Below are 23945 nucleotides of genomic sequence, written 5' to 3'. Positions count from 1 at the left end.
TCCTGACACTAATTTATTATTTACAATGAGAGATCCCTCTCCTAAATCACAGGTGATTGTTTCTTTTTACTGATTAGTTGATTCTTTAAAAATATTTTAAGGAGAAACAATGAAAAACAAATCACAAACAAGCATAGTGCTGCAAGCATTTATTCCTGAGCAATCCTCCTAGTTTCCATGACACGTATCAGAAGTTTTCCAAATGAAACAAACTGCAAGTAACAATCTTTTTTGGCCAAACATTTAAGACCAGGCTATAGCCAAGAAAAAGAGTGTGACCATCCCAACCAGCCTCTGGGAATTTCACTGCCTGCCGCCAAACGCTCCACGGACCTTCCAGCTGATCAGCACATGCTGCTCCTTGCATCCTTTGGGCTTGTGGAGAGCCCAGCATCTCAAGATGTTCAGGAGACTCACATCCACATGCAAAAATATGTCCCTGAAAACTGTTTCAGCTCACGGATGGGTTCACACAGCAAACAACTCTTGACCCAAGGACATGGGGTGCACTCAGGAGCACCCGAGCATTAGGTGGGTTCCCTGCAGGAACAAACCTTGCTGAAGTTGCTCCAGATCATGGAAGGGGATATTCTCAATGCTAACTCCACAGACAGCAGATGGAGTAGCAGTTTGCTAGGGATGGTGCACAAGGAGGACAATCTTCCTAAACTGCTCTTTAAGTCAAGCTTTTACATAACACATACACCCAGAAAATTCCAAAGCCCCTAATTAGGGCCCAGGGTTGTACCCAGTTATATTGGTAGGAAAACTGAGGCATGGCAAGGTGATCCTGGTCAAGTCATAGCAGTGAAGATACAGAAAAACAGACCTCAAGATTCTTATTGAGCAACAAAAGAGGCAGTGTCATCTGGTCTGATGTTTGGAGGAAGAAAAGCCCTACTGTTCCAACTGAGATTTTGGGTGCAAGCCTTTTCTGGGTAGGCTGCTCCCAGCACCAGCACACACCTTACCCTAAAACCCTGCCCTGCAGTTCTCCCAGGTGGAGTGACCCTCATTGCTGAGGAACACACAGAGCAAATGCCCTCCTCAACGGGCTGCCTTGTGCGTGTGCATAAAACCCACACTGTGCTTCCACCACCACCTCAGCTCCCCATCCCTGACCCGTGGAGAGACACAGACAGAGTCCCATCAGCATTTGCAGTAAAGGCAGCAGGATGCAGAGCTTGGCTCTGGGCTGGTCTTGAGAGCTTTCTACCTCTCATTCAGTGTGAGATCACCAATGCATTTGCTCTGAGAAACTCAGGTACTCATGACTGGACAGGCAGCGCTACCAGCTTGTGCCTACAGCCAGCCTTCCCAGTGCCTAACGGGAGCAAACATGCTCAGGGAGGGGACACAGCCCCATCTCCAGCTCTCTCAAGCACTGTCAGCACAGGAACCATCCACCCCAAGCAGGAACTCTGTGCTGGGTTCACAAACCTCTGCTCTGTGCCTTCCATCCAGGGGTAAATGCAAGGCTGCGGCAGGATAATCAGCATGAAGTGCTACCGGCATTTCAGGCCACAAGGTAGGGAGAGTGCTGTAAAGCTTTATGGGAAACCAGCCCAGACTTGGTGAGGACAGGAGCTGCCTGCAGAGCCACCGACAAGGGCGGCCCTTTGCAGCACCAGGCCCAGAGCATTAACACTTTGTTTTCACTGTTACAGCTCAGGCACTTTTCCCTTTTAAGTCAAATCCATCCCCACAGAGCCCTGACGTGGCTAAGCTGACACAGGGAGAAGTGACAGCTCTTTGAAAGCGGCAAGCTTTTTTTTTTTTTTTTTTAAACAAATGTGGATTGTATTAGTGACACTTCCAAAAAAGAATAGGATTTCCAGAGGCACTGAGCAGGTCTCGAGGGCCTCGCTGGCACACTGGCTGCAGCTCAGCCCAGCTCTCCCACCAGTCATTCAGCCAAGCCACCACAAACAACAAACCCCAGAGCAAACAGCAGACTACTCAAGGTCCCCATGGGGTCAAAACCTACTCCACCTTCACTGGTCCAGCACCTACACTGAAAGGGCTGGAAACTACTTAGATGCTGCCTTCTGCAGCCACCCACCCTGCTCCATCACCGCCAGGCACCCTGCTTTGATCCCAGTGCTCTGCGACTGCTCGTCCCTTCGGAGCCGGATGCCATCTGCCTTTTCCAAGCCTGCCCACTCAGGAGCTGCTGTTGGCAATTCTGTCTTGCCCCAGACAGGCAGGACCATGGGTAACTTTGATTTTACTTTGGTCAAGGAGGCCACAGGAGAAGCTCATCCGCTGGTGGGCTCGGAGCAGGAAGCAGTGTCCCCAAGCTCCTGATGAGTTCCAGCTCTCGGTGCAAAAGCAGTTTTGCTGCCTGAGCAGCTCATCAAGACATGGAGAGGGTCCCCGCCAGATCCTGAGTGTCTTCTTTGGACGTTTGCCCTGCCCAGCGGTCTTGCTGACTGGCTGGAGTTTCTCCTGTAGGAAAATTTCTCAAGCCAGAATGGGGGAAAATTTGGGTGGAATACGAACTGGATGCTGCAATAGGATGTAGTGACTTGCTAAGAGCACAGCTGGCTCCCTTTGCCTCTCATCTAACCTTCCCTTCCAGGAACACCAAGGCACCAGGATGTCCTGGGCTGCCACCCCAAGGCAAATGTTCACTTCATATGGGCATGTATGAAATCCAGACTGTCTGGGACAGTGCTTTAAATGGTGGTGTAACCTTTTCTCGGCCTCTGGAGGTGAGAGAGGAGCCCAGAATGCTCTGTAAGCTGAAATAGATGCTCCCTGGCTTGCTCATCAGGCCTCTCTTCTCTCTTGGCCTTCAGGGACTCATTCCAGGCTTTCCACTGCAGGAGGTGGCCCTCAGCTTTGGCACCACTGCTCCCTTCCCTTCCCAACCAGAATCCTCCAGACATTCTCACTCGAAAGAAACTTCTCTTTAAATGAGGCCCCCACAGTCCCAGTAGATCAGCAGTGCAGCTCTGCTGAGCTCCCATCCCCACCTCACAGCATCTTCCAGGGCAGAGACCCTGACAGAGACACACAGAGACCATCTGGGTCCAGCAGGAAGAGCGCAGGAAGGGAAACACAGGTTAGGAACATTTACAGTGCAAACGTACATTTACAATGCAAAGGTGAACAGGGCCGAAAAATGAACTGCTGGACTACCCTGAGGGACCCTTGGACCCCTGGCTCTAAGGGTGCTGCCATCACAATACAGGGTGACAAAGGACAAATCCTTACATGCCTGCATTGTAGGGCTGGTGGCACCTACGTCTACATGTGTGAGTTTCTCTGTAATACAGAGCCTCTGTAGAGATTTCCAGCTGGTAGTGAGAGGTTGGATTTGTGCTGCACCTCCCCCTCAGGAGGTGGCACTGCTACCATCCTTCTCCATACCCCGCCAGACTGCCATAAAACCTACTGGGATTTCACCCCTCCTTTGAGCTGTCTGCTCTCCCACCAGAGCAGCCAGTGGGTTCTGAAGATATTTCCCACATGTGGCAACCAAACAACAGGTTTTTCTTGGGGGAACCAGACTAAAAACCTGCTCCACCACCCAAGCACAAGCTGAAACCTTTCTGTACCCTGCATGTAAAACCATGAGGACAGTTCAAACATCAGAGCCCTGGACAACGGCTCCTCCAGCCAGACTGTGATGATTCTCACTTCAAATCTCCATAATCCACCCCAAAATCCAAGCCTCCTTTAAAAAAGGCGAGCAGGGTGGGGAACCAGCAGTGCAGTGATTCATCCTCCCCAGAAACAGTCTGGAATACTGTGACACTTGGTAAATATTCGTGATGTACTTCATTATGCAAGAGAGGCCCAGCAGGAACACAGCTCCCTCAGGGCTACTTAATATGGGTTTCAAAAACGATTAAATATATCATAAACAACTTGCAACCAAGAATAAACACCTATAATCCCATCAAGTCATTCTCGTGATGTCAAAAACCATGGGAGTCAACTCAGTTACCGGGGGGTAAAATAGAATATATCCTTGAAGGAATTACAGTCCTGTAATTCTGTATCTGCCTTGTCAAATACACAACCCTCCCAGCCCCTCCTGCTTATGCTCTGTCCATGCTCTTGCTCTTTTCCTTTCACATCACAGATTTTGATGCATTCTGCACTTCTGCCGAGACGCAAAAGGATTGTGCTCCTGACTGCAGACAGCAAAACCATTCCATGCCCGCACAAAAATACTCCACTGGCCGAAAAAAAGATGTTTTTTGCATGACTCAAGGCTGCTGGTCAAGTCTCCAAACACTAATACTCATCAACTGGCACACACATAAGTGGCCCATTGAATTGCATGCAATGACTCGTGTGAGTAAGGCCTGCACAAATTAACCTGAGATAATATTTTCCCATGCAATCACTGCTTTATACATCATCAAAAAGATGGAAAATAGACCGGCTAGCAGTGGAAACTCAGTGCAGATGACAGAAAGCTGATGTTCATTAAAAGCGTTCGAGCAGTTTAGACCAAACCTTTAAGTTTTATGAGAGATTTCAAAATCTAATTTTCGTGGAAATGTTTTCATTACGTTAAGGGGGGAAGGAGGGAAAGTAAAAACCTTCAGCAAAATCTTTTTCAAATTAAAAAGTTGGAAGCTCTGTGTGGATGGATTGAAAACACAAATACCACCAGCAAATTATGAGACCATGAGAACCAGGAAGCAAAACTGATTATGATTAAAAAAAAAAAGTGAAATTCACAAACAAATAGAAGTTTCTTTTCACCCATCAAAAGGAAAAGCACTCAGAAACAGCTCCCTCCTCCAAATTCACATGGCTCTTTTTAGTTTGTTAATAACAGTACCTTGACCACTTTTGTTTATTTCTTTGTGCCTTTATTTTTTTTTTTTCTAAGACTCCAGGTATGTGGCAGAGCCACATTTCCATCTTCTTTGTCCAGGAGCTGTAGAAATTCACATAAAAAACACAAAACATTTTTCCACTTCAAACCGTAGGATTCAGGAACATAAGAAAAATATCTGACACTGCGATACTTGCCGCGATAACCACACACCAGCCACCCTGAGACCAAAATTAAATAGATATGCCCAAGGAACATAAACGGAAAGAATGTAATCCAACTTCCAACAATGGCTTGGTGTTAGGTATCTGTTACTCAACCTTTGCTCAAGTGAACACTCCTCAAAGCCTCGAGGACACACGCAGTACAACTGGCACACGAAAAGATTATTCCAACAAAGAGCTGCGTTTTACATGCAGATAATATACGAGCACCTTAAAAATAATAATGATCTGATCCTCGCTTTTCCTATCACAGTCTGGAAGAGGAGAATTCTGGAGAGTCTATCTTGGCTGCATCCTGTGAGGAGGATTTGCTGCTGTCCACGGGGATCGAGGCACCGGCCGGTTTCCCTGGCTCACCCGGGTGTGACCTGTGGCCACCAGAACCAGTTGCGGCCTGCAGACTCTTTGCCAATCAGCAGGACAAGACAGGAAGAAAACTCCTAGGTTTAACCAATTTATCCTACACTTTTCCCTCCTCTATGTGTTGGCTGTACATCCCCTGCCTACAGACTCAGCATCTTCTGGGAATAAGGGCTGTGATTTACTAACAAAACAGACACTTAATACTCCAAGATAAAGCAGAAGTTTGCAAAGATAACCCTGCAGTTGTCCCAGGCACTTCTTCTCACGTTCATCCTCAGCAACTCAGCAGCCCAAGGAATTGCTTTTCACATTTCCAAGCAGTGGCAGAGCTTTTTCACCTCTTTTTACAAAGGCACATTTTTTTGTGAAGGATGGGGAGGCACAGGAGCACAGACAATTCAGTACTTACACACATTCTTTTACTCCTGCAGCAACTTCACTTGTTCTGATTAAAAAGAGGCAATTAAGGCAAAATGAACAGCCATGTGGGAGCAGACCCAGCAGAGTCCTCCAGCTCAGGATCCTGTTTCAGACCACCAGTAACAGCAGTCAGAGGGTTTAAGCCCAGGCAGCAAGGGAGACATCTCTGCCCCAGATCATCCATCCAGTCTGTGACTCGCGGCTCCTTGAGCCGGACACTGCCTCCAAACCCTGCTGCAGTGAGCAGCCATCCTCAGCCCTCCCTGAATTTGTCAGACCTTTCCAGGAATAATGCCTATTTCTGATCTGTGCAAAATCCTGGGCTGACAAGCCCCATCACCAAACAATGTGCAGGCTGAAAAAGCCCTTCCTTGTGCTCTTAACCCACTGCCAGAGAAGAGGGGCTGAAGCCACACAGATGCTCTGCTTGACCTGCCTGAGCAGAGGAACTCACCTCGTCCCGGCTGTCCCAGTAGAGTTTCTGGGATTTCCTTGGGAAGAAGCAGCAGTGTTGAGGGGTCACAATGCTCGCTGAGACAGAAAAAAAACTCATGGGGGGACGCAGGCAGCCTGTGCCCAGCTTTAATTGTGAACCAGCTCGATATAATCTGTCAGCCCCCTGAGCGCCATCACTTTTATACTGAAGAGAGATTAAAGGACAGCAATAACCCCAAAACACAGAACTTGAGCATGTAATGGACTGAAGCATGGTTTACTCACTCTTTACAAAAGAAATCCCAGCATAACAATTTTTCTTTTGCTGTTCATGCTTTCTCCACACCATTTTATGAGCCATCAACAGTGAGACTCAAACAAACCAATCAAAAAAAAAAAAAAAAAAAGCAGTAGAAGTCAAAAATGCCATCTGAAAAAGAAACAAACAACAATTGGAGAATTACCCCTGCCCAGAGGCACAAGCTCTGGGAACCCACAGGCAACTGACAGGTTTTTGTCACCCTCAAAGGGCACAAAAGCAATAGGAGCTCATTGCCTTTTCTAGGAAGCTTGGGGGATCCCCTTAGCTGAGCTGGGACCTGTGTTTTCATCCCAGTTTTAGCCGGCACTAGTGAAAGCTCTGCTACCAGAGCCAACAGTTGGTTGTACCTTAACAGGTTATTTTGTGACAAAGTGGAACTTGGATTGCAAAGTCTTCCCAGCTAAGCAGCAGAGGCAGGGAGGTTTGCCCTGATGTGTATCAGCTTTTAGGGTAAGGTGTTCCGAGCTACAAGCTGGACTGAAGCTGGTAAGAGTAACAGCTCCACAGCACGGCTGAAAACTCAGCTCCTTAATACACTGACAGCTCTCCCTGTAAATATTACAATCACAGCTACTCCCAGGAATGTTTATTTCTTTTTAATAAGAGAAACATTTTATCCTGAACCTCTTTCAAATAAAATAGTGGCAAAATATTACCTTCAATCTCATATGTCCAAATAAAACCTTCTGTCATTTCTGTATCAGACTTCTCTTAATTTTTGTTCACAAAAACAGCAGCAAAGATTTGGTTTTTCACTTCCGTTTGGGACAGAAATCAGTAGCAGACCAGCTGATTTTCCTTCAGGTTCGAAGACCATTTTTAGTAGTCTTGAGAAATCCACAGTTTCTCCAAACGGCTTTTACGTTTTCTCACTTAGAAACATGGAGAATAACTGAGCCCTGTGTTTGCTTTTCCACTGAACCAGCTCTCATTTTTCACCGAGAAAAGCTCATACCTCTGTTGCACTTCCTAGCTCCAGCACAGTTCTTTTCCTGCACGGATTGCATAACACTTCACAGAACACATGCAATAGGTAGGGAAACTGAGGCACAGAGACTCACAGGATGTGCTAAATGCATCCATGAGAGAGCCAGAAAGCCCAGATGACAGTTCTGCCCAATAAACCTGGGAGAATTTATTCCTCCCCTCCGTTTTTTGTTGCTTACTTTAGAATACTTCTAAAACTTTCTAATTCACCGCAACAGCATTAAAGCTTTTACAGCATTCAGAGAATTTATAAATTATTTGAAGCTGTAGTTTGGTCCCTGCTCAGCAATGCTGGCTAAAAACCAAGCCCTTGGACTGCTTTTTTTTGGGTTCTTTTCATGTTCTGAGAGCAAGGTGAGTATTGGTGAAACACAGTCCCCCTTTTCCACACTGACTGAGCTCACTCCAGAGAGCGCAGCAGTTGGCAAGGGGCAACATCAGGAATAAACTGGAGTAAATCAGGAGTAAATCCAAATAAAATATGATAAACTAAATTGGGTACAAAGTAGAAGCAAAAAAAACGTTGCCTACATAACTTGTTGGTTGGTATCTTGGGGATTCTCCAGCGGCACAAGGAGCTGAATTGGGGGCAGCCGCAATCACTGTTTTCCCCACTAAAATACACACCTTTAGAGCCAGAAATTGCAGATTTTCGGGTCCTGGGAAGTGAAATATTTTTGAGGCATCTCCCAGCGGCGGTCGGTCCGGTTCTCGGGGAGAGAGGAGCCGCTCCGGCCGCCGCGTAGCACTCGCTCCGTTCCCGACCGCGCTCCCGGGAGGATGCTCCCCGCCGGGAACGCGTCCGGCCGGGACGAGCTCGGGGATGCCACGAGCGCTGCTGCAAGGAGCGGCTGCTTTTGGGAAGGCTTTCCGCTCGCCCAGCTCGGTTTTCTTCGGAATACCGAGAAAACCACGTCGGATCCACGGGGAAAAGAGGGTCGGAGGCGGCTCCCGAGGAAAAAAGAAAACAAAAACAAACCAAAAAATCGAAAAGCGAACAAAAATTGCAATTGATATTTTCGTTCACTTTTCGTTTCGTTTTGTTGGTTTTTTCCCCCAGTTTTTCGCCGGGAAGCTCCCTCGGAAGCGAGCCCATGCCCACAGCCGCGGCCCCTGCCCACCCCACGGGAGGCACGGCAGAGGCGGGCACGGCAGAGGCGGCCGCGGCCAGCCCGGACCCTCACGGAACTCCCGGCCAGTCCCTGCGGCCGGGGACGTAATTATTGTAACAGAGGAGAGGGAGGGTAAAGGGGGGCGACTGACCCTGCACACCCCCCTCAGCCTTTCTGACAGCGCTGCCCCTGGAAAACAACACGCGGCGCTTGGAAAACGCCGCGCAAGCCGGCGCCCATGCCGCTGCCCCCCGGTTAACGACTACTTGAGTTCCTGAGCCCGGACACTTTAGGACGGGCAGTTCAGAGACAGGTCTGCTACCCTGTCCTGCCCTGTTCGCCGGGCCTGGATCAGAGAGAACCGGGGCTCACGGGAGAGGGAATCTGCGGCTCCATTTCGGAGCCGCGCACGCACCCTCGGTCTGTTTGCGAGCCGCGACGCTCCTGGCAGGGCATCGGACAATCGTCCGGACCCCATCCAGATCCCCGAGCAGCCTCCCGGTGTCCGCAAACCACGGCGCCGGTGCCCGCTCCGACGGGCCGGAGGGACGGGCGGATGGATGGGATGGATGGAGGGCGGCTCAGCGCCTACCGCGCTTCGCCCCGTCCAGCCAAGTGCCGTTCTCAGCCCACCCCAGTAAGGAACGGACGAGGGGGATGAGCCCGTGGGCCCGATCCTGCCTGCTTCTGCTCCCCGGGATGTTCTCCGGTTCCCCAGAGAGCGCAGGAGCCACGGCGCGGGACCCGACGGACGCGGCGGCGAAGGGGAGGTCGTCCTTTCCCGGGACGCGGCTGGGAGAAAACAAGGGTTTTCGCACGCCGACGGGTGCAGACCCCGCTGGAGCTCCCTGCACGGCAGGGAAGGGCGGCTCGGGAAGCGGGGGAAGCCGGGCTAAGCACCGGCCGGCGGCCGCTTCCCCAGGGGAGCCCCCTCGGAGCCGGCACCGACCGCCGCGGCTGCCCCAGCGAGAGATGGAAGGGGGGGATGTCCCCGCACTTACTGTCCTGCTGCGGGGTGTCGCTGCCGCTGGTCAGCCCGGGGGACTCCAACAAGCTCCGGCCGGGCTCGCCGCCGCCCTCCTCCGCCTGGGCGGCCACCATGTCGCCCGCCTCCTCCAGGTCCAGCAGGTGACTCACGGAGAAGTTCTTCTTGGCTTGTAAATTGTCCAGGCCGGCGGGGCCGTCGAGGCGGGCGGGCAGCAGGGCCTGCCTCTCCATGGCGTGGGCATAGCTGGACGCCATGGTGCCGAGCGGGGCTTTTCTGCCCTCGCCCCCCGCGGGCGCCCACCACCCCCGCACCCCCCCAGCCGCCGGCCCTTCGAGGGGGGAGATGCGCAAGGACCGAAGCGGGGGGAACGGAACGGGACCCGACGGCGGCGGGTAGGGAAGCCCGAAGGGGAGCAGGCAGGGCCGGGCTTAAAACATGCCGGAGGGGAGAGGCGGCGGCCGGCTCGGGGCGCCGGGGCGGCGGCGCGGGGAGCTGCCGCCGGCCGAGAGGCGCAGGGTGGCTGTGGGGCCGCTGGGGCGGGTGCGCCCCGTCCCTCCGCCCCCGCTGCCGGCGGCTCCGCTCCCTCCGCCCCTGCGCTGCCCTCCCCTCCCCTCCGCCCCACACTTCAAACGGCGGGGGCGGCTCCGTGCCGCTCCGGGCACCCGGGGGAGGGCGGCCCGCGGGGCTCCGCCGGGACGTGGCACCGGGACGGGGGTGGCAGCGCCGGGACCGCCGCGCTCATTAGGGACCCGTGGGGGGCGGCTGGGGACGAAAAGGGGGTGCTGGGCAGTCCCCCCTTGTCAGCCGGCGCTGCACCTGGAGGGGAGGGTGGACGCGCCCCTGGAGCTGAGGAAATAGCGAAAATGAGAAATGCAGATGAAAATGTGACCAAGGGTAATAGAAGAGAAAGTGTGAACAGGAGAGAGGAAAGGAAGAGGAAAAACAGCAAAAGAGGAAGAAAAAGTGCAGTAGAGAACTGAGAGAAACAGACCTATAGGGGAGTAAAATGAAAAGAACAGAAGGGAAGGCAAAAAAAAAAAAAAAAAAGAGGACGCAGTCGGAGCTCCTCAGGCCAGCAAGCAAAGAGGTCCCCCCGCAGTGTGTCCTGGCTTGGGTGGCCCCCGTGGCCAGGGACAGGTAAAGGCGCTGGGAGGTGCCCCCGGCCCCTACCGCAGAAGGGCCCCAGGACAGCGGGGCTGGCGGCGAGGGGCCGGAGCCGCGGGCCAGGAAAGGCCGCTGCTTCCCGGTGGCTGGAGCCGGGGCTCCAAGCTGCCACAGCCAGCCCAGAATTTCCATCCCCCCTGATCTGGGGAAAGAACATTTGATGCCATCAAAGGGCTCCAGATTGAAAACAGATGTGCTTCCCCGAGCCTCTCCATGCATTTAATTAAGGCACAGGCATGGAGGAGACATTTTCATCATTAGTTTGCTTTCAGGCCGCCCCCCCCCCCCCCCCTCTGGTCCCAGTTTACCCTTTCCAGTCTCAAAGACCCAAATGAGCAGAGCAGGGCTGCAGGGCTCTGCTGTCCCCAGTTTGGGGGGGAAGGGGGGTGGTAAACAAAGCTGGTGGACACTGGGTGGAAAGGCCAGAAAATACTTTGGGGCAAGTTGTGCATGTGCACAGAAATGTGTGGGTGTACATACACCCAAAATGCTGTGTGTGCATCTATGTATGCAGCACAGAGTGCCTTAGAGCATGCTTTTCCTGCATCTGAAGGAGGATTTGTGTGTTATATCCTGGGGTACACGTCCACATGCTGGATGGGGAAGGAGTTGTGCCTTCACATGGGTGTGTGAGGCTGTCTCTGGCTGGCTTTTGTATACTGGCATCTTGTACCCTGGCTCTCCAGGTTCAGGCAAGGCAGGGTGGGTGGTTACCTGTACACACCCTGATCATGAAATGCGCTTTTCTCTGCCTTTTCCAGATATCTGGCTGCTGCCTTTCTTGGTGAGCTGGCCTTTACCCTCTTTCTCCCTGATTTGCTTCAAATGGGTGTAGCAACTGGCTTTCCTGCATGGATGCTGCAGAGGCCCAGCCATAAACATCCCTTTCCACTGGCAGCAGGGTCTGCTCTTAGCCCCAGGCAATCCCTGCCATAGAGGGTGACAGCAGAAACCACAGAAAACAGACCAAGAGGTCTCTGTGCCACCTTTAGCAATGCCCTCACTGACATTGCTGATAAGATCTCCCCATGTCTAAGTGCATCCTTCAGACAACACTCCTTCCCAGCCCTGGGTTTGGGAATGCAGCCCAAATTTCCCCTGGAAAGAGAATGGGTGAAAGAATGATGGTGCTGTGGGTGACCACATCAACATGAGTGTATCTGCTACAAGGGGAGAGTCTCACCTGCAAGGCAATAAAGGGGCCCAGCTCCAAGACTGAGGCTTTACCCCGAAGTGAGTCCTGGGCGCTCCCCACACATGCAGCACCCACAGGTTTAATTCCAAGGTCACATTCTGAACGTGACCTAAACCCCTCCTATCCCAGGTGCCTCCTACAACAACTGGATTTCTGTCACTGGGTGGGAGGGACAAGCTGAATCCAAGGGAAACTCTGACAACTCTGTCTCAGAAGGAAGGAGACTAGAAGCAGTGGGAGGCCTTCAAGACTGCACAGAACACTACAGGGCTGCAATTCATCTTTCAGCTTGTTATGACCAGACAGGCCCTATGCCAAGGCACACCTATGATGTGGAAATGAATGTAATAGGAACCTCCTGGGCTCTGACAGGGATAGGGCCTATGCTGCCACCTCAAATTATGATGCTTGTCCTCACCATCAAACCCAAAGCAGAGGTGATAGGATACCCCAGTTCTCACAATCCTGAGGCTGGGAAGGACTCCCATGCCACAGATGGCCCATGGCAGCGAAGGCAGGTACCCATTTAACATCCCACAGGCCATCAAGTAGTTGATTAGACATTTATTTCCCACCTCACCACTGCTCTGGTGTCAAGTTGAACAGGTAGCTCCCCTTCCCCCCCCATCCCACTTTTCCTCTCCAGTCTGCACCTGCCTGGAGGCTGCTTACAGCCCCATTCCTCCTTTTCCCAGCTGTCCAGCAAATGGTTGCCTTCTGCTCACACTCCCAGCAGGGCAGGAGCCTCTGAGCCACTTCTACCAAGGGAGAAGAAGAAAAAGCCCAAAAGTCCCGAAACAGCCAGAAATCTGCCAGGTAAAGCACCCACAGCTGAAAGGCCCAGCCTCACACCACAGCCAGACACCAGTGTGGCACTTCCTGCTCCCCAGAGTGGTTATCATTTTGAAGGACATCAGTGAGGCTCACCAGCTGGAGCCTTGCCTCAAAACCTATCTCTCTTATGCTGTGATCATGTCCAACACTTGGAGAAAGTGAAGCAGAAACCACAAACTCCCCCATTTTCCCTTCTCTAGTTGCATATCAAGGAGGGGAAAACCAAATATCTGCATCTCTGCAGATGACCAGCAGATTTTGCTTCCGCTTTCTTTTCTCGTAGAAAATTACAAGCACCCCACAGTGTCAATGAGAAAGTCCCTCACTTGAGTATATTTTTGATTCTTCAAGTTTCCCATGAAACCCAGCACTGGCAGCTGCTGTGGCTCCCAGCTCCAATACATGGGCTGCCCAAGTATGATATAAGCCCTCAGAAACATTCCCCTCACCTTCACATCTGTCTGAACAGCAGCTTCGTAGCACCACAGCCTTGATGACAGTTTTCAGGTACAACAAACAGGACCTGACAAGCCTCCCAAGGGTCTGGAAACCAACAAGAAACACCCAGAGCAGATGAGCAGCTGTAACATCCCCAGGGCATCTCACACTCCTTGGGGCTGGCATTAGTGGGATGCAGGAAAAAGCCAAGCCTTCCCCTGCTCTGCCCTCATATCCAACTCATCTGCACTAACCACCACACCATATGCCTTTACCAGTGTGGATTACCCCCTTCTTTCAGGTGCCCTAAATATCTTTTCATCCACCTGGGTTTAAATAAAAGCAATCAGGCAGAAGAAGCTGTGATACCCAGGTGTGTGTGCTCAGCTGAGTGATCATATCACGGCTCTCAGGTGAAGCATTTTGCCCAGTGAGGGAAAGTACTTTGGGTCTCCCCTACTTCATTTTCATGAAACTTATCAGCTTGTAAAGTCTTAGAGCCCTTTTTCAATCTGCCAAGTTTGTTTCCTCCTAGAAATAAAAGAAAAAAATAATGCAGGAGGGCAGTGAGGAGCAGGAGCTGACAGCCAGAACCACTGTACAAGCTTGTGCCTGTAGGAAACCTGACCAAAATGCACACACCATCTATTCCTGCTCTGTGCAAGGCACTCAGCTATTTGAAGACATGCTGAATGCCCTTCAGCTTTGCTCTCTTGAGGGCCTGGATGGGGTGCAAGCAGTTTAGATTGGCAATTCAGAGGGCAGAAGGGCACAAATGATGTTTATTCCTCTCCTAGACCCATAGCAGTTTTGGAGAGGGAGTGCTCCAACAAAGACCTCCACCCCTTTGCACTCCAAAACATCAGCCACAGCTGCTTAGGGGAAACTGATGAGAGGCATTGATTCAGAGAATTTTTGTCTCTGGCTCTCCTCAACCTGTATCCATAATGCCCCATGGCCTGCCCAGCCCAGTGATACCCCACTGCTGAACTCCTTGATGCTGCAGTGCTGTGGAGCCAAACCAGAATTCTTTTACCCTGGAAAGTTTTCCCCCAGTCATCCCATCATGCTGGTTCACTTTAATGCCTGGCCTCAAGCCCTTCTGCTCCAGTCAGGGCTGGATAAGATCTGTGTGAAGCTGGAGACAGGGAGCACCTGCAGGAACACGGGTGTGCCTCTCACATCCCTTTACAGGTGTGGGTGACAGTTTGGGTATGTGTGCACATATCGGGGTCTGCAGCCAGACCTCTCCCCCACAAACTGCTCCACACTTGGACCAAACCTCCCTTTTTTCTTTCCTCCCCAAATAGAGGTGCGTTATTAGATCTGTGGGGATCAGGTAGTCTACAGTCATTCCAAGCTGTAAACTCAACATCAGGGTTTCTTTTAATCCCAAACATCTTGATATCATCTGGAAATGCCACGAGCAGTTTATAATTAGGGTTTAGCATTCAGATTAATACCAGCAGCTCCAGGGTGAACAGACCATCAGAGTCTAATCAAAGCTTAAATGGGGCAGCAATTTAGTACTGAGATTTATTACTCCTCTGCATAATATTTTGAACCAGAGGCTGAGTTCACATCACACACAATCATTCCTGGAAGTGCTATCACATCTCCAGTCAGAGCAAGGTGGCTTGTTACTGGTTCATGGGGGTGATAAATACTTGGCTTTGGGAACTTATTTAGGAATATCGCAGCATTGACACCGTACAAGATTTAGAACCTGAGGCAGGAGAGCACTTGCACACGTGCCCCAGCCCCATGTGGATGGTGGGGCAAGGCCATGCACTTAAATTTTTTTTTGCTGTGCACCAGGTGTAATAAGGGAGGTGCCCTGGATAGCAGCTGAGGGGTTCTGTTTGCCATCTCCCCTGGCCATGTGTATGGGAGGAAGGATGGAAAGTTTTGTGTTACCCAAGGTGGGGATGAAGCCACCTCACAGCAACAGAACCATCAGGGGAACTGGCACCATGTAGCAGGTTCAGCTAAGGGCTGGGGAGGGAGTTCTGGGCCAAATGCAACCAGGGACAACTCCTCCTGAATGGTATTTCTGCCAAGTCCCATCTGGATGGCTCCTGGGAGTACCCCCAAGTCTCAGAGGTTTGATTTTCATGGCAGGGGCAGTTGGGCTGGCTGTGCAGCACCTGGGTTGGCGTTTTCACTAACAGGGCTCCAACCTGCCTTGCCCAGACCTCCTCTGACCCAGTCTGGGCTGGAGTCTTTCCCTTGCCTTGTCATTTGTAAAACACAAGTGGAGGAGGGGGCTGAGAGAGTGGAAATTTGTTTATCGATTTGTCTGCACAAGTCCCAGTTTTTAGATTCCAAGACAGCTTCCACAGCTGTCACCTAGCTTTCAACAGAGATGACAAGCACATTCGCCAGCTGCCGGTGGCAAGAACTACTTTTCTGTTTCCTTTTTCCATAATCTTCCCACCAAGTGGAAGAGGGGCTATGAGGAATGTCCTAATCTCTTGCCTGGCTAGTTGTGGCTGGTTGCGGATCTGAGCTAGAGTTCAGCTCTTCCCTCGCCTGGCTTTGCTCTTGCTAGGGATGCCGTGGGGCTGTCAGCCCTGTCTCAGACCATGTCTGGGGTGGAGGGAGCAGATGACACACACCGTGGCCTCTCAAGACAATCCATAACCACGGGTTCCACCAGGAAACCACAGAAGTATCAGCACAAACAGCTCCTCACCACGGTTTTGTTCCAGTGGCTGTGAGCTGTGTGAGCACAGGGTGACAGGGCATGGTCCTGCAGGTGGATGATGCCTGTGTTCATTGCTCTGAGCCTGCTCCATCACCTTTGAGGATTTCAGTGGAGTTACCTGCCTGGTAAGAAAGCAGGCTGTGGCACTTTCAGGTTGCCTATTCTCTTATGACAGCTACCTGGTGGCACTGAGATGGCCACCAGGACTCCACCCACTCCCCCCTGCCCCAGGCCAGCTGAACAGGGCTGGCCAAGGTAAATGAGGGCTAAGCCGCATGTTCCCAAGGGCTCAGACTTGAGCTGGCTCCAGAGCTGGCTGTGTAAGGAGCCGTGGGTTTGGATAAGCCAGCCGTTTAACCGGGGTTTTATTACCAGGCAGGGTAACAAAAGCACTCAGAGGTCATCCGGGCACTTTAATCAGCACCAAGGGTCACTGGATAGCAGGATAGGAGGGAGGAGGGCAGGGCCCAGGGCATGCAAATAAATAAATAGATGTATTGAAACCACCTCCTTCCTTCAAGTGATCTCCCCTCTCTCTCTCCCCTTCCCCATGTACATATTCTGCTCCTTACCATCAGATGTTCAAGTGGCCCTAATTTCCCCAAGAGAAACTCTAAGATCTCCTGCAAATTTAACTAAGAAGTTTATCCACAAGGTTTGGTTGGATTTTTTATTTTAAATCCCTCACTGCTGGAGATGAAAGTTCAGTCTGCTGGACTGCTCTTGGGCTGGGTATCAGATATCCCTAACCCCAGAGAGAGAAAGTGTCCCACCAGCTTCTCTTCCCTGCAGGAAAGGAAAAAAACCCCACCACCTCCCATAATCAGAGTCTGGGCAGACAAATTGGCACCACTCTTTTTTTCCCTCCACCCCCCCTTTCTGGAAGAGGACTAACCCTTTGGAGCACAGTCACAACTCACAAATATTTGTGGGTATTATATTGCAAGAGAGAAAAAAAATCCAAAGGAAGGTAACTGTTAAAAGCTTAGTCCCTCTCCCATGGAAAGCAGCTTTATGCACGTCCATAAATCTCCTTTGTAAGTGGCCATTAAAATTGCGTCTTGTTTAATTTTTTTTTTAATCTCGTTTAAACACTTTTTCTCATCTTGCAAACGAATGATGTCATTGGCAGGCCCAGTAATGAACTGAAAAAAAAAAAAAACAAAAAATCAACTTTCTAATGTTTTGGGGGCTCTCTCTAAATGCAAACCCTTCAAAACCAGTTTGCTAATCTGACCAAACACTTAAGCACATGCTTAACAACCAACTTGTGTTTAAGTGCCTTGCTCCCGCATCTGTCCACACTCATCTCTGTGCACAAATGTCGTGCTTAAAGGGAGGAGAGGGTTTAAACTGTGGTACAGTGAGAGTCCCTGGCTGCTGAACTATTGGACTACTCCAACAAGACAGAGACCCCACAGCAGCTGCACAGGACAAGATCCTCACTAACCCGCACGGCCCTTTGCCTCACAGATATGCCCTTGACACCCAAAACATCATTTGGTTGAAAGGCTCCTTGCTGGCTACTTCTGTTGCTTGGGTTTGGTGTGTGGCTGGAGGTTTTAGGTTTGTTTTTATTTTTAAATTTTTTTTGGAAGCTGTTTTAATGAAGTGGGAGCAAAACCAAATAGCAGGCTGAGCAAATGGGGAAAAATAAATGCAAAACTTGCAAATGAATAATTGGTGTGGTTTTAATTAAAAAGTGGTTAACTGTTTCGGGGTGAAGAGCATGGGTTTGGGTTGACACCATCTGAACCCTGGAAAGAGCATGTTAAACTGTTCACCATACTGCGGGTTAAGAAAATGGGAAATAAATACATCCCAGCCCCTTGGAAAACTAAACCATCTTTAGGGCTCAGCTGTAAACTTTCTTCAGCAATTTATTAGAGTTCCAGAAAACACTTGTTGAGTAGCCTTGGCCTGTAATAAATATCTGTCCTTGTTTGTTTGTTTTTGTAATGGGAACAAAACCACATCTTTTTCTTTCTCAAGTGGATAATTTAATTACATGGCAAGAAACACATTCATTGTCCCAAATACCCAGAGAAGATTGCCACAAAACTTGCAGTTCAGTGGTGAGGAGAGCAGAGCCAGCTGATACCAGAATTGGTTTCAGGGAAGGTTTCTGTGATGGCACACCTACTTTTGCGGGAGCTAACAGTGGCACTGGGATTGTCATTACTAACAGGAGACAGGCATCTCTGTGCAAGGCAATTCTCACCCCACATGGAGCATCAGAAGGGAAAGGCAGAGGGAACGAAAGGGAACGAGGGACAGTGAAGGGAATGTCTGGGCCACACAGAGGGTCTGAGGTGGCAGTTGGGGGCTGAATGGATCCATCTATTCTCATGCTCTCCCTCAAGCCTAGCTCCAGTCTGAAAATATCAATGTTTTCTTCTACAGGCTGAAATACTTCAACATTTCTTGCTCTGCAGGTTGTTACCCCTTCCCTGGGGACTTGTCCTGGCCTCGGTGGTAGGAGGCAGATAATGGCAATGATCCCAAGAATGTCTGGAAGTGACACCCAGTGAGAACAGGGAGTGTTTGGAGGCATCCATCCCCTTCTGTGCCCACATTTCTGGGAGCCTGCCTTGCAGAAAGAGAAACAGGAGTCGATCCTTTAAGATCAGTTCTTGGTGGGCTTGGTTCACTCATTCCCTGCAGGCAGCTTTGGGTTTAACACTAGAAAAGCCTCTGAGCTGAAATAGCAGAAGGGGGGAACTATCCGGATAAGCAATTACCCAGTGCTCTTTTCCAGGGATAGCCTGGCAGTTATGGTCAGAACCCAGGAATCAGATGGTCGTGGAAAGACAGACCCTGATTCCTCTGAGCTCTTCTTGAAGGGCACAATTAATGTGCTGATGTGATTAAAGCCACATTTGGCTCTGGGATACAAGAGCCAGGTGCACCCAGGTGACTCCTCCGAAGGCAGTTGTTCCAAACCCAGGCGCTGGTTACCTGATTTGTAGCAAATCAAGCAGAAATCACCCATTCCTGTCCACACAGCTCCATTGTGCTGTTAAACAGCCAAACCCTCTTCTCTTACATGTCTTTGAGGGAGATGAAATCCATATGGCCCAGAGAGTGAGCACAGGCTAGGGATGGAAGGAAGGACAGAAACAGCATTTCTTCAGGACAGAAGACAATGGAAACGCTTCCACTGATTCCAATAGGTTCTGAGTCAGCGGCTGCAACCAATTTTCCTCCTATATGGACTACCATATGTCTAAAAGAGTCTCACAAGTGCTGGAATTTGTTACAGAACAAACCTGTACTTTATTACTCTGCTCCCTGATTTCGAGCGTTTCTCCCTTTAAATTCCTTGGTCAGCCATTTCTGGGCTTTGGGGTTCGCTTCTGAGAAATGCATTCATTTCTAAAGCAAACATTTTCCATGGAACAGACAGAGCAAAGCGCCCCCCCCCCCCCCCGCCCCCAGACTTCACTTGGCTTTGCTGGGAACTTGTGCCTTCAGGTTCATCAGAAAAATAGGTGGTTCTCTGTGCAGAGGGAAGCATGCTGAGGAAATCAAGTTCATCAGACCTGAAACCTTCCATACTTTACAGATTGCCTCTGAAACATAGATACTTGGACAAAAGTTGAGCAAAGCTGGTTTTTACCAGAAATTTTCCATTTGCCACATCTCTAAAAACAGAAGAGGTTTTGCCCTCTTTGTGGCAGGAATCTTTAAAGATTTTTTTATTTCCTTCTTTCATTAAATTGAAACAAAAATTGGCAACATGGACTTTTTCATTTTTGTCAAAAGCTGTTTTTTATGGAAAGAGAGTCACTTTCCTGCCCATGATACCTGCTTTCTACAGTGTCTTGAAAATATGGCTTAAGTTTGATTAAGTTCCTAAAGCCTAATAGAATTTTCAAACCTACACCTAATGCTACACTGAAACAGCCGTAAACAGTACAGTTTTCAAATTCATCTGTTTAAGCAAAAATATTTTCTATTTCCTTGCAAGAACAAAAACACAGGAAGAAACTTTCAAATCAACTTCCCTAAGGAACATCCCTAAGGCCCCATTTAATTCCGAATTTTAACAAGTTTCTCAGCTTCCCAAGTTTTTTTTAGTTCATGTTAACTTTAGTTTAAGGGTGTTGGTTCAAAATGAAATCTCAAAACTTTTCATTAGAAAACAAAGCCAAAATGCTTGGACTTCTTTTTCTTCCTTTGCCAAAACAGTTCGTCAAGCTGATGTGAATTCCCAAACATTTTCAGCCAACCTAAAGCACAATCTTTGGCAAATACATAATTTGCCTAAAAAAAGAAGTAATTGTCCCGTTCTAAGAATAAGGATAAAATGCACCCATGATTTTAAGTGCTCAGACTGAACAATGATGGAGTATTTGCCCTGATGATAGAAAAAAAAGAAATAAATTTTGCTTATTACTTTACATATATATTTATATGTATCTGAAATTTATATACACACATGGCCCTTTCCGTCCAACATGAATGTTTTCAACACAGAAAAAGTAAAGAGAAGAGATTTAGTGCTGATTAGAACAAAAGTCGCACTGTACCTTACAGATTTCAGCATGTCTCATTAAAACTGGGCTTGAAATATACATATCCTTTAATAAATAAAGCTTAAGGTACATAAACACTGCAGCGGATATAAATTATTTTAACCAAAGTATGTAGGGGGAAAAAAAAATTACTGGAACACCATGATCCAGGGCATTTTACAGTAAATTGGACTTCATCAGCGGTTTTGCATTTTTATTTGATTTTGGAGTTCCTCCACTAAAGCTGTAAGTTTTGTAGAGTTTATTTCACACCTTGTAATTTAAAACGTTACACTCCATCGAAATTCCTCTCAAAAAAAGGACCCGAGTAATTAATGTCTTTGGGCTCAACGTTCATTATATCCCACTAGTGTGAAAATTCATAAAAATAAGACATGGGATTAGGAGCTTAACAGCCTCACACATTTGCAGAGCTGCTGCATTGGCAAATATTTCTCTGCCCTTTCAGAGCAGAGCACTCTCCTGGCTGCTTTCATTTGTTGCACTGGATCATCCAAGTCATTAGAAAGTGCCTGAAAAGAAACTTCATGTCTCATGTTCATATTTTTTCCTTGGAAGCAGATAAATAAAATGGGTCAGGGCCATTTCTTCCCCTGCTCTTCTCCTTTCTTCATTTGGTGGCAGCGTGTTTTAACTCCTCGTGGAGACAATGGGAATTTTGGCCACTTGGAGCTAGGGGACTCCAGATGCCCTTGGAAAGGAAGCAAGACCCGGGGTTTGATTACTGAGAGCTGAATAGTTTCCTTTGTGCAAACACCCTGGGTTCTCCTCCCTGGTTCCAACAACTCCATTTTGCCCTCAGCAGATCCATAGATATAGTGGGTGAATTTGAGCAGTGAACAGTAATTTTGACTAGAGTTTAATTTTGGAGGGACATAAACCACTCACAAAGTTGGGCTGAATTTGACAAGCACCTTTTTCCAAAAAACCAAACAAAACCAACAAGCCTAATACAGGAGGCTCTTTTTAGAACTTCAAAACATTTCATTCCAAAGTGTTTTCAAAGCAAAGGGGTTGACTTCATGTAGGTGTTTCTGAAATGAGCCTTTTGGAGGTTTTATTGAAAAACCTGACTTTAGAAAAAAATTAAATTAAACTCTAAAATGGAACGTTGTGTTTCGGATCAAACACCATGTCCTAAGTTGACTCAATATTTCTAGTTTATTTTATTTTTCTTTTTCTTTTCCTTTTTTTTTTGATTTGGTTCAAAACAATCAGAATTGCTTCATTCCCTGCTCCCCTCCCCCAGGTATCTGAATCTGACCACTGTACAAAGCATCCCTTATCCACCCAGGTCGCCGTCATTCACCCCAGAACACGCTGGCCATAAACCCTAAGAAGCAGATCAGCTCGGCTCTCCCTGCAGCAATGGCTGCACAATTCCCTTCGAAACCGGGCAATTCCTATTGTGCTTCAAGTTCCTTTCACATCCGAGTCGCTCATCACGGCTCCCTCTATAGCTGACCGTGAGCAATTCCAGCCCAGGATCCTTAGGACCAGCCACACTTGCTGTTAGAGGGAACCAAGCTGTCCAGTTAGAACTCGGAGATACTTTAAGCAAGGGGATGTGAAGTCTGCAACAGATCTATTCTTGGGCAGAAAATATCAGTGGAAATTGCTGTTTTCATTACTGCACATGGCTGTGGAAAGGAAAGCCTTTGTCCAGGATAGATCAGCTATTGCATCTGTCCTGGAAATTAATTTGTCAGCAGCAGCTGGGAGAACTGCAGCAGCATTCAAGTACTTCGCTGCCGGCTGATATTTAAGGTTGCATTTGGATTTACCTTTCTGCCAAATGCTTTTTGGCTGCAAGACAGTGCACAGTCACCAACCCAAGGAAGGGTTTTTCAGGAAGTTCTCTGAAGAAGAAAGAGCATGACAAAGAAAAGGTCCCTTAGATTTTACGCTGCACATTTTTAAGCAATGCAATTACAATAACTTCTAGCATCCTAAATCAGGTTTGAACATTTTGCCCCATGAGTAGTTCTTCTAACTGCATGTAGTTATCACACACTTTCAAAAAAATTAAAAATGACATCAATTCTTTGAGCTTAAGGAAAGAAGCTCCTACCTTCAAGCTTGATCTAGAGGCTGTCCTGAAGCCTCCCTTTGCTCTCCATCCCTAGAGAGCTGTTTTGCCCTCAGAGCAACCCATCTTTGCAGCAAAAGAGCAAAGGGATTCTAAGGAAACATCAGGGCTCCTCACATGGGTGAAAACTGGGAGATCTCTCAGCAAAGTTATTCTCTGGTTCAATCAAAAAAATCTGTCATCATATACTGAGGCTGGTGAAGAGGTGATAAAATCATTCAGTTTTGGGACACGAGCAGTTCTCCCAAATTTAAATCAGATGGAAATGGAGTCAATTTGTTTGGAAAAGTAGCTCAGCTCTCAGCAAGGATTATGACTCCTATAATTCTCCTGTAGCTGAAAATGGAGCGTGTTTCAGAGCAGTAAACAACCACCATACTTTTCTTATGAACTTACCTTGCATCATAGCCCTGTCCCCTCATGAGGACAAACCACCAGGAACCTGGTGCTGTGTTCTGTGTGAGCATGCAGGGAATCGGTGCCTTGCTTGCTCTGAGGATCTCTCCATGAGTTGACGAACAAGCACAAAGATGAGTCACAGATGGCTCAATGCTGCTGGAATCTCAGCACAGATCTGAGCAAGTTTGGGATGCTTCCCACCACGAATACTTCACTCCCTGCCTCACTGCAGTGCCTGCTGTGCAAGTGCTTTAAAGGGTAACAGAGAAAGGGCTGTGCCTTGGGAAGAGGAAAAACCATTCTCCTTAAACACACTTAATGGGGCTAGAAGACCCAGGTTCAAGTGTAATAGTGGAGTTTCCAGTTAGACCTTGGGTTCTACTCAGCTTCCACTGCTGAGAGACAGATTCTCCATCACTGCAGGATGCAGGAACTATCAGACAATTACCAGTCAGGACACACAGGGTGGACTTGGTTGTGGCTATAGGTTAGAGGACGTGCTGAGATTCTTTCCAGTTCTGTCACTCCAGAACAGGAGATCACCCCCGCTACACCTTAATCTTGCTTGGAAGGTGCACCCTGAAAAGACACAGGCTACAGGTCAAGTCCACGCACAGCAGCTGCTGAAGTAGCAATGTATGAAATAACAGTAATGCAACCTTTCAGCAGAAGCAGAGTCACATTTTTCAAGGAAACATCATAAGCATCACACACTACTGCACAGTTAAGCAGTACTGAGACAGAAGGTTTTGTTTGAGGGTACCTAGGACGTGACTATCACTGTTGTGATCCCATGCAGCAAAACACTGATGCAGTGCATACCACTCTGCCTAGTCCAGTTTGTCCTCTGAATTGTCACAGACTAACTGTGGTCCAACAGGATTTATGTCAGATGGGGTATAATATGTCTTCCTGCAGCCACTGTAAAA

General features: G+C 48.8%; 1 protein-coding gene across 1 annotated transcript in view; it reads right to left on the bottom strand.

The window, feature by feature from the left end:
* Nucleotides 1-10156, bottom strand: part of PRRX1 (paired related homeobox 1) — a 37226-nt gene extending 27070 nt beyond the window's left edge. The window contains exon 1 of the mRNA XM_048313342.1: nucleotides 9666-10156. Within this exon, the coding sequence (XP_048169299.1) occupies nucleotides 9666-9906 (241 nt within the window). The 5' untranslated portion in view covers nucleotides 9907-10156. The remainder of the gene's footprint in view (nucleotides 1-9665) is intronic.
* Nucleotides 10157-23945: the final 13789 nt, after the last annotated feature.

Source organism: Corvus hawaiiensis, chromosome 9 (assembly GCF_020740725.1).
Source record: "Corvus hawaiiensis isolate bCorHaw1 chromosome 9, bCorHaw1.pri.cur, whole genome shotgun sequence".
Lineage (NCBI taxonomy): Eukaryota > Metazoa > Chordata > Aves > Passeriformes > Corvidae > Corvus > Corvus hawaiiensis.
This window is presented reverse-complemented; position numbering and strand designations above follow the sequence as displayed.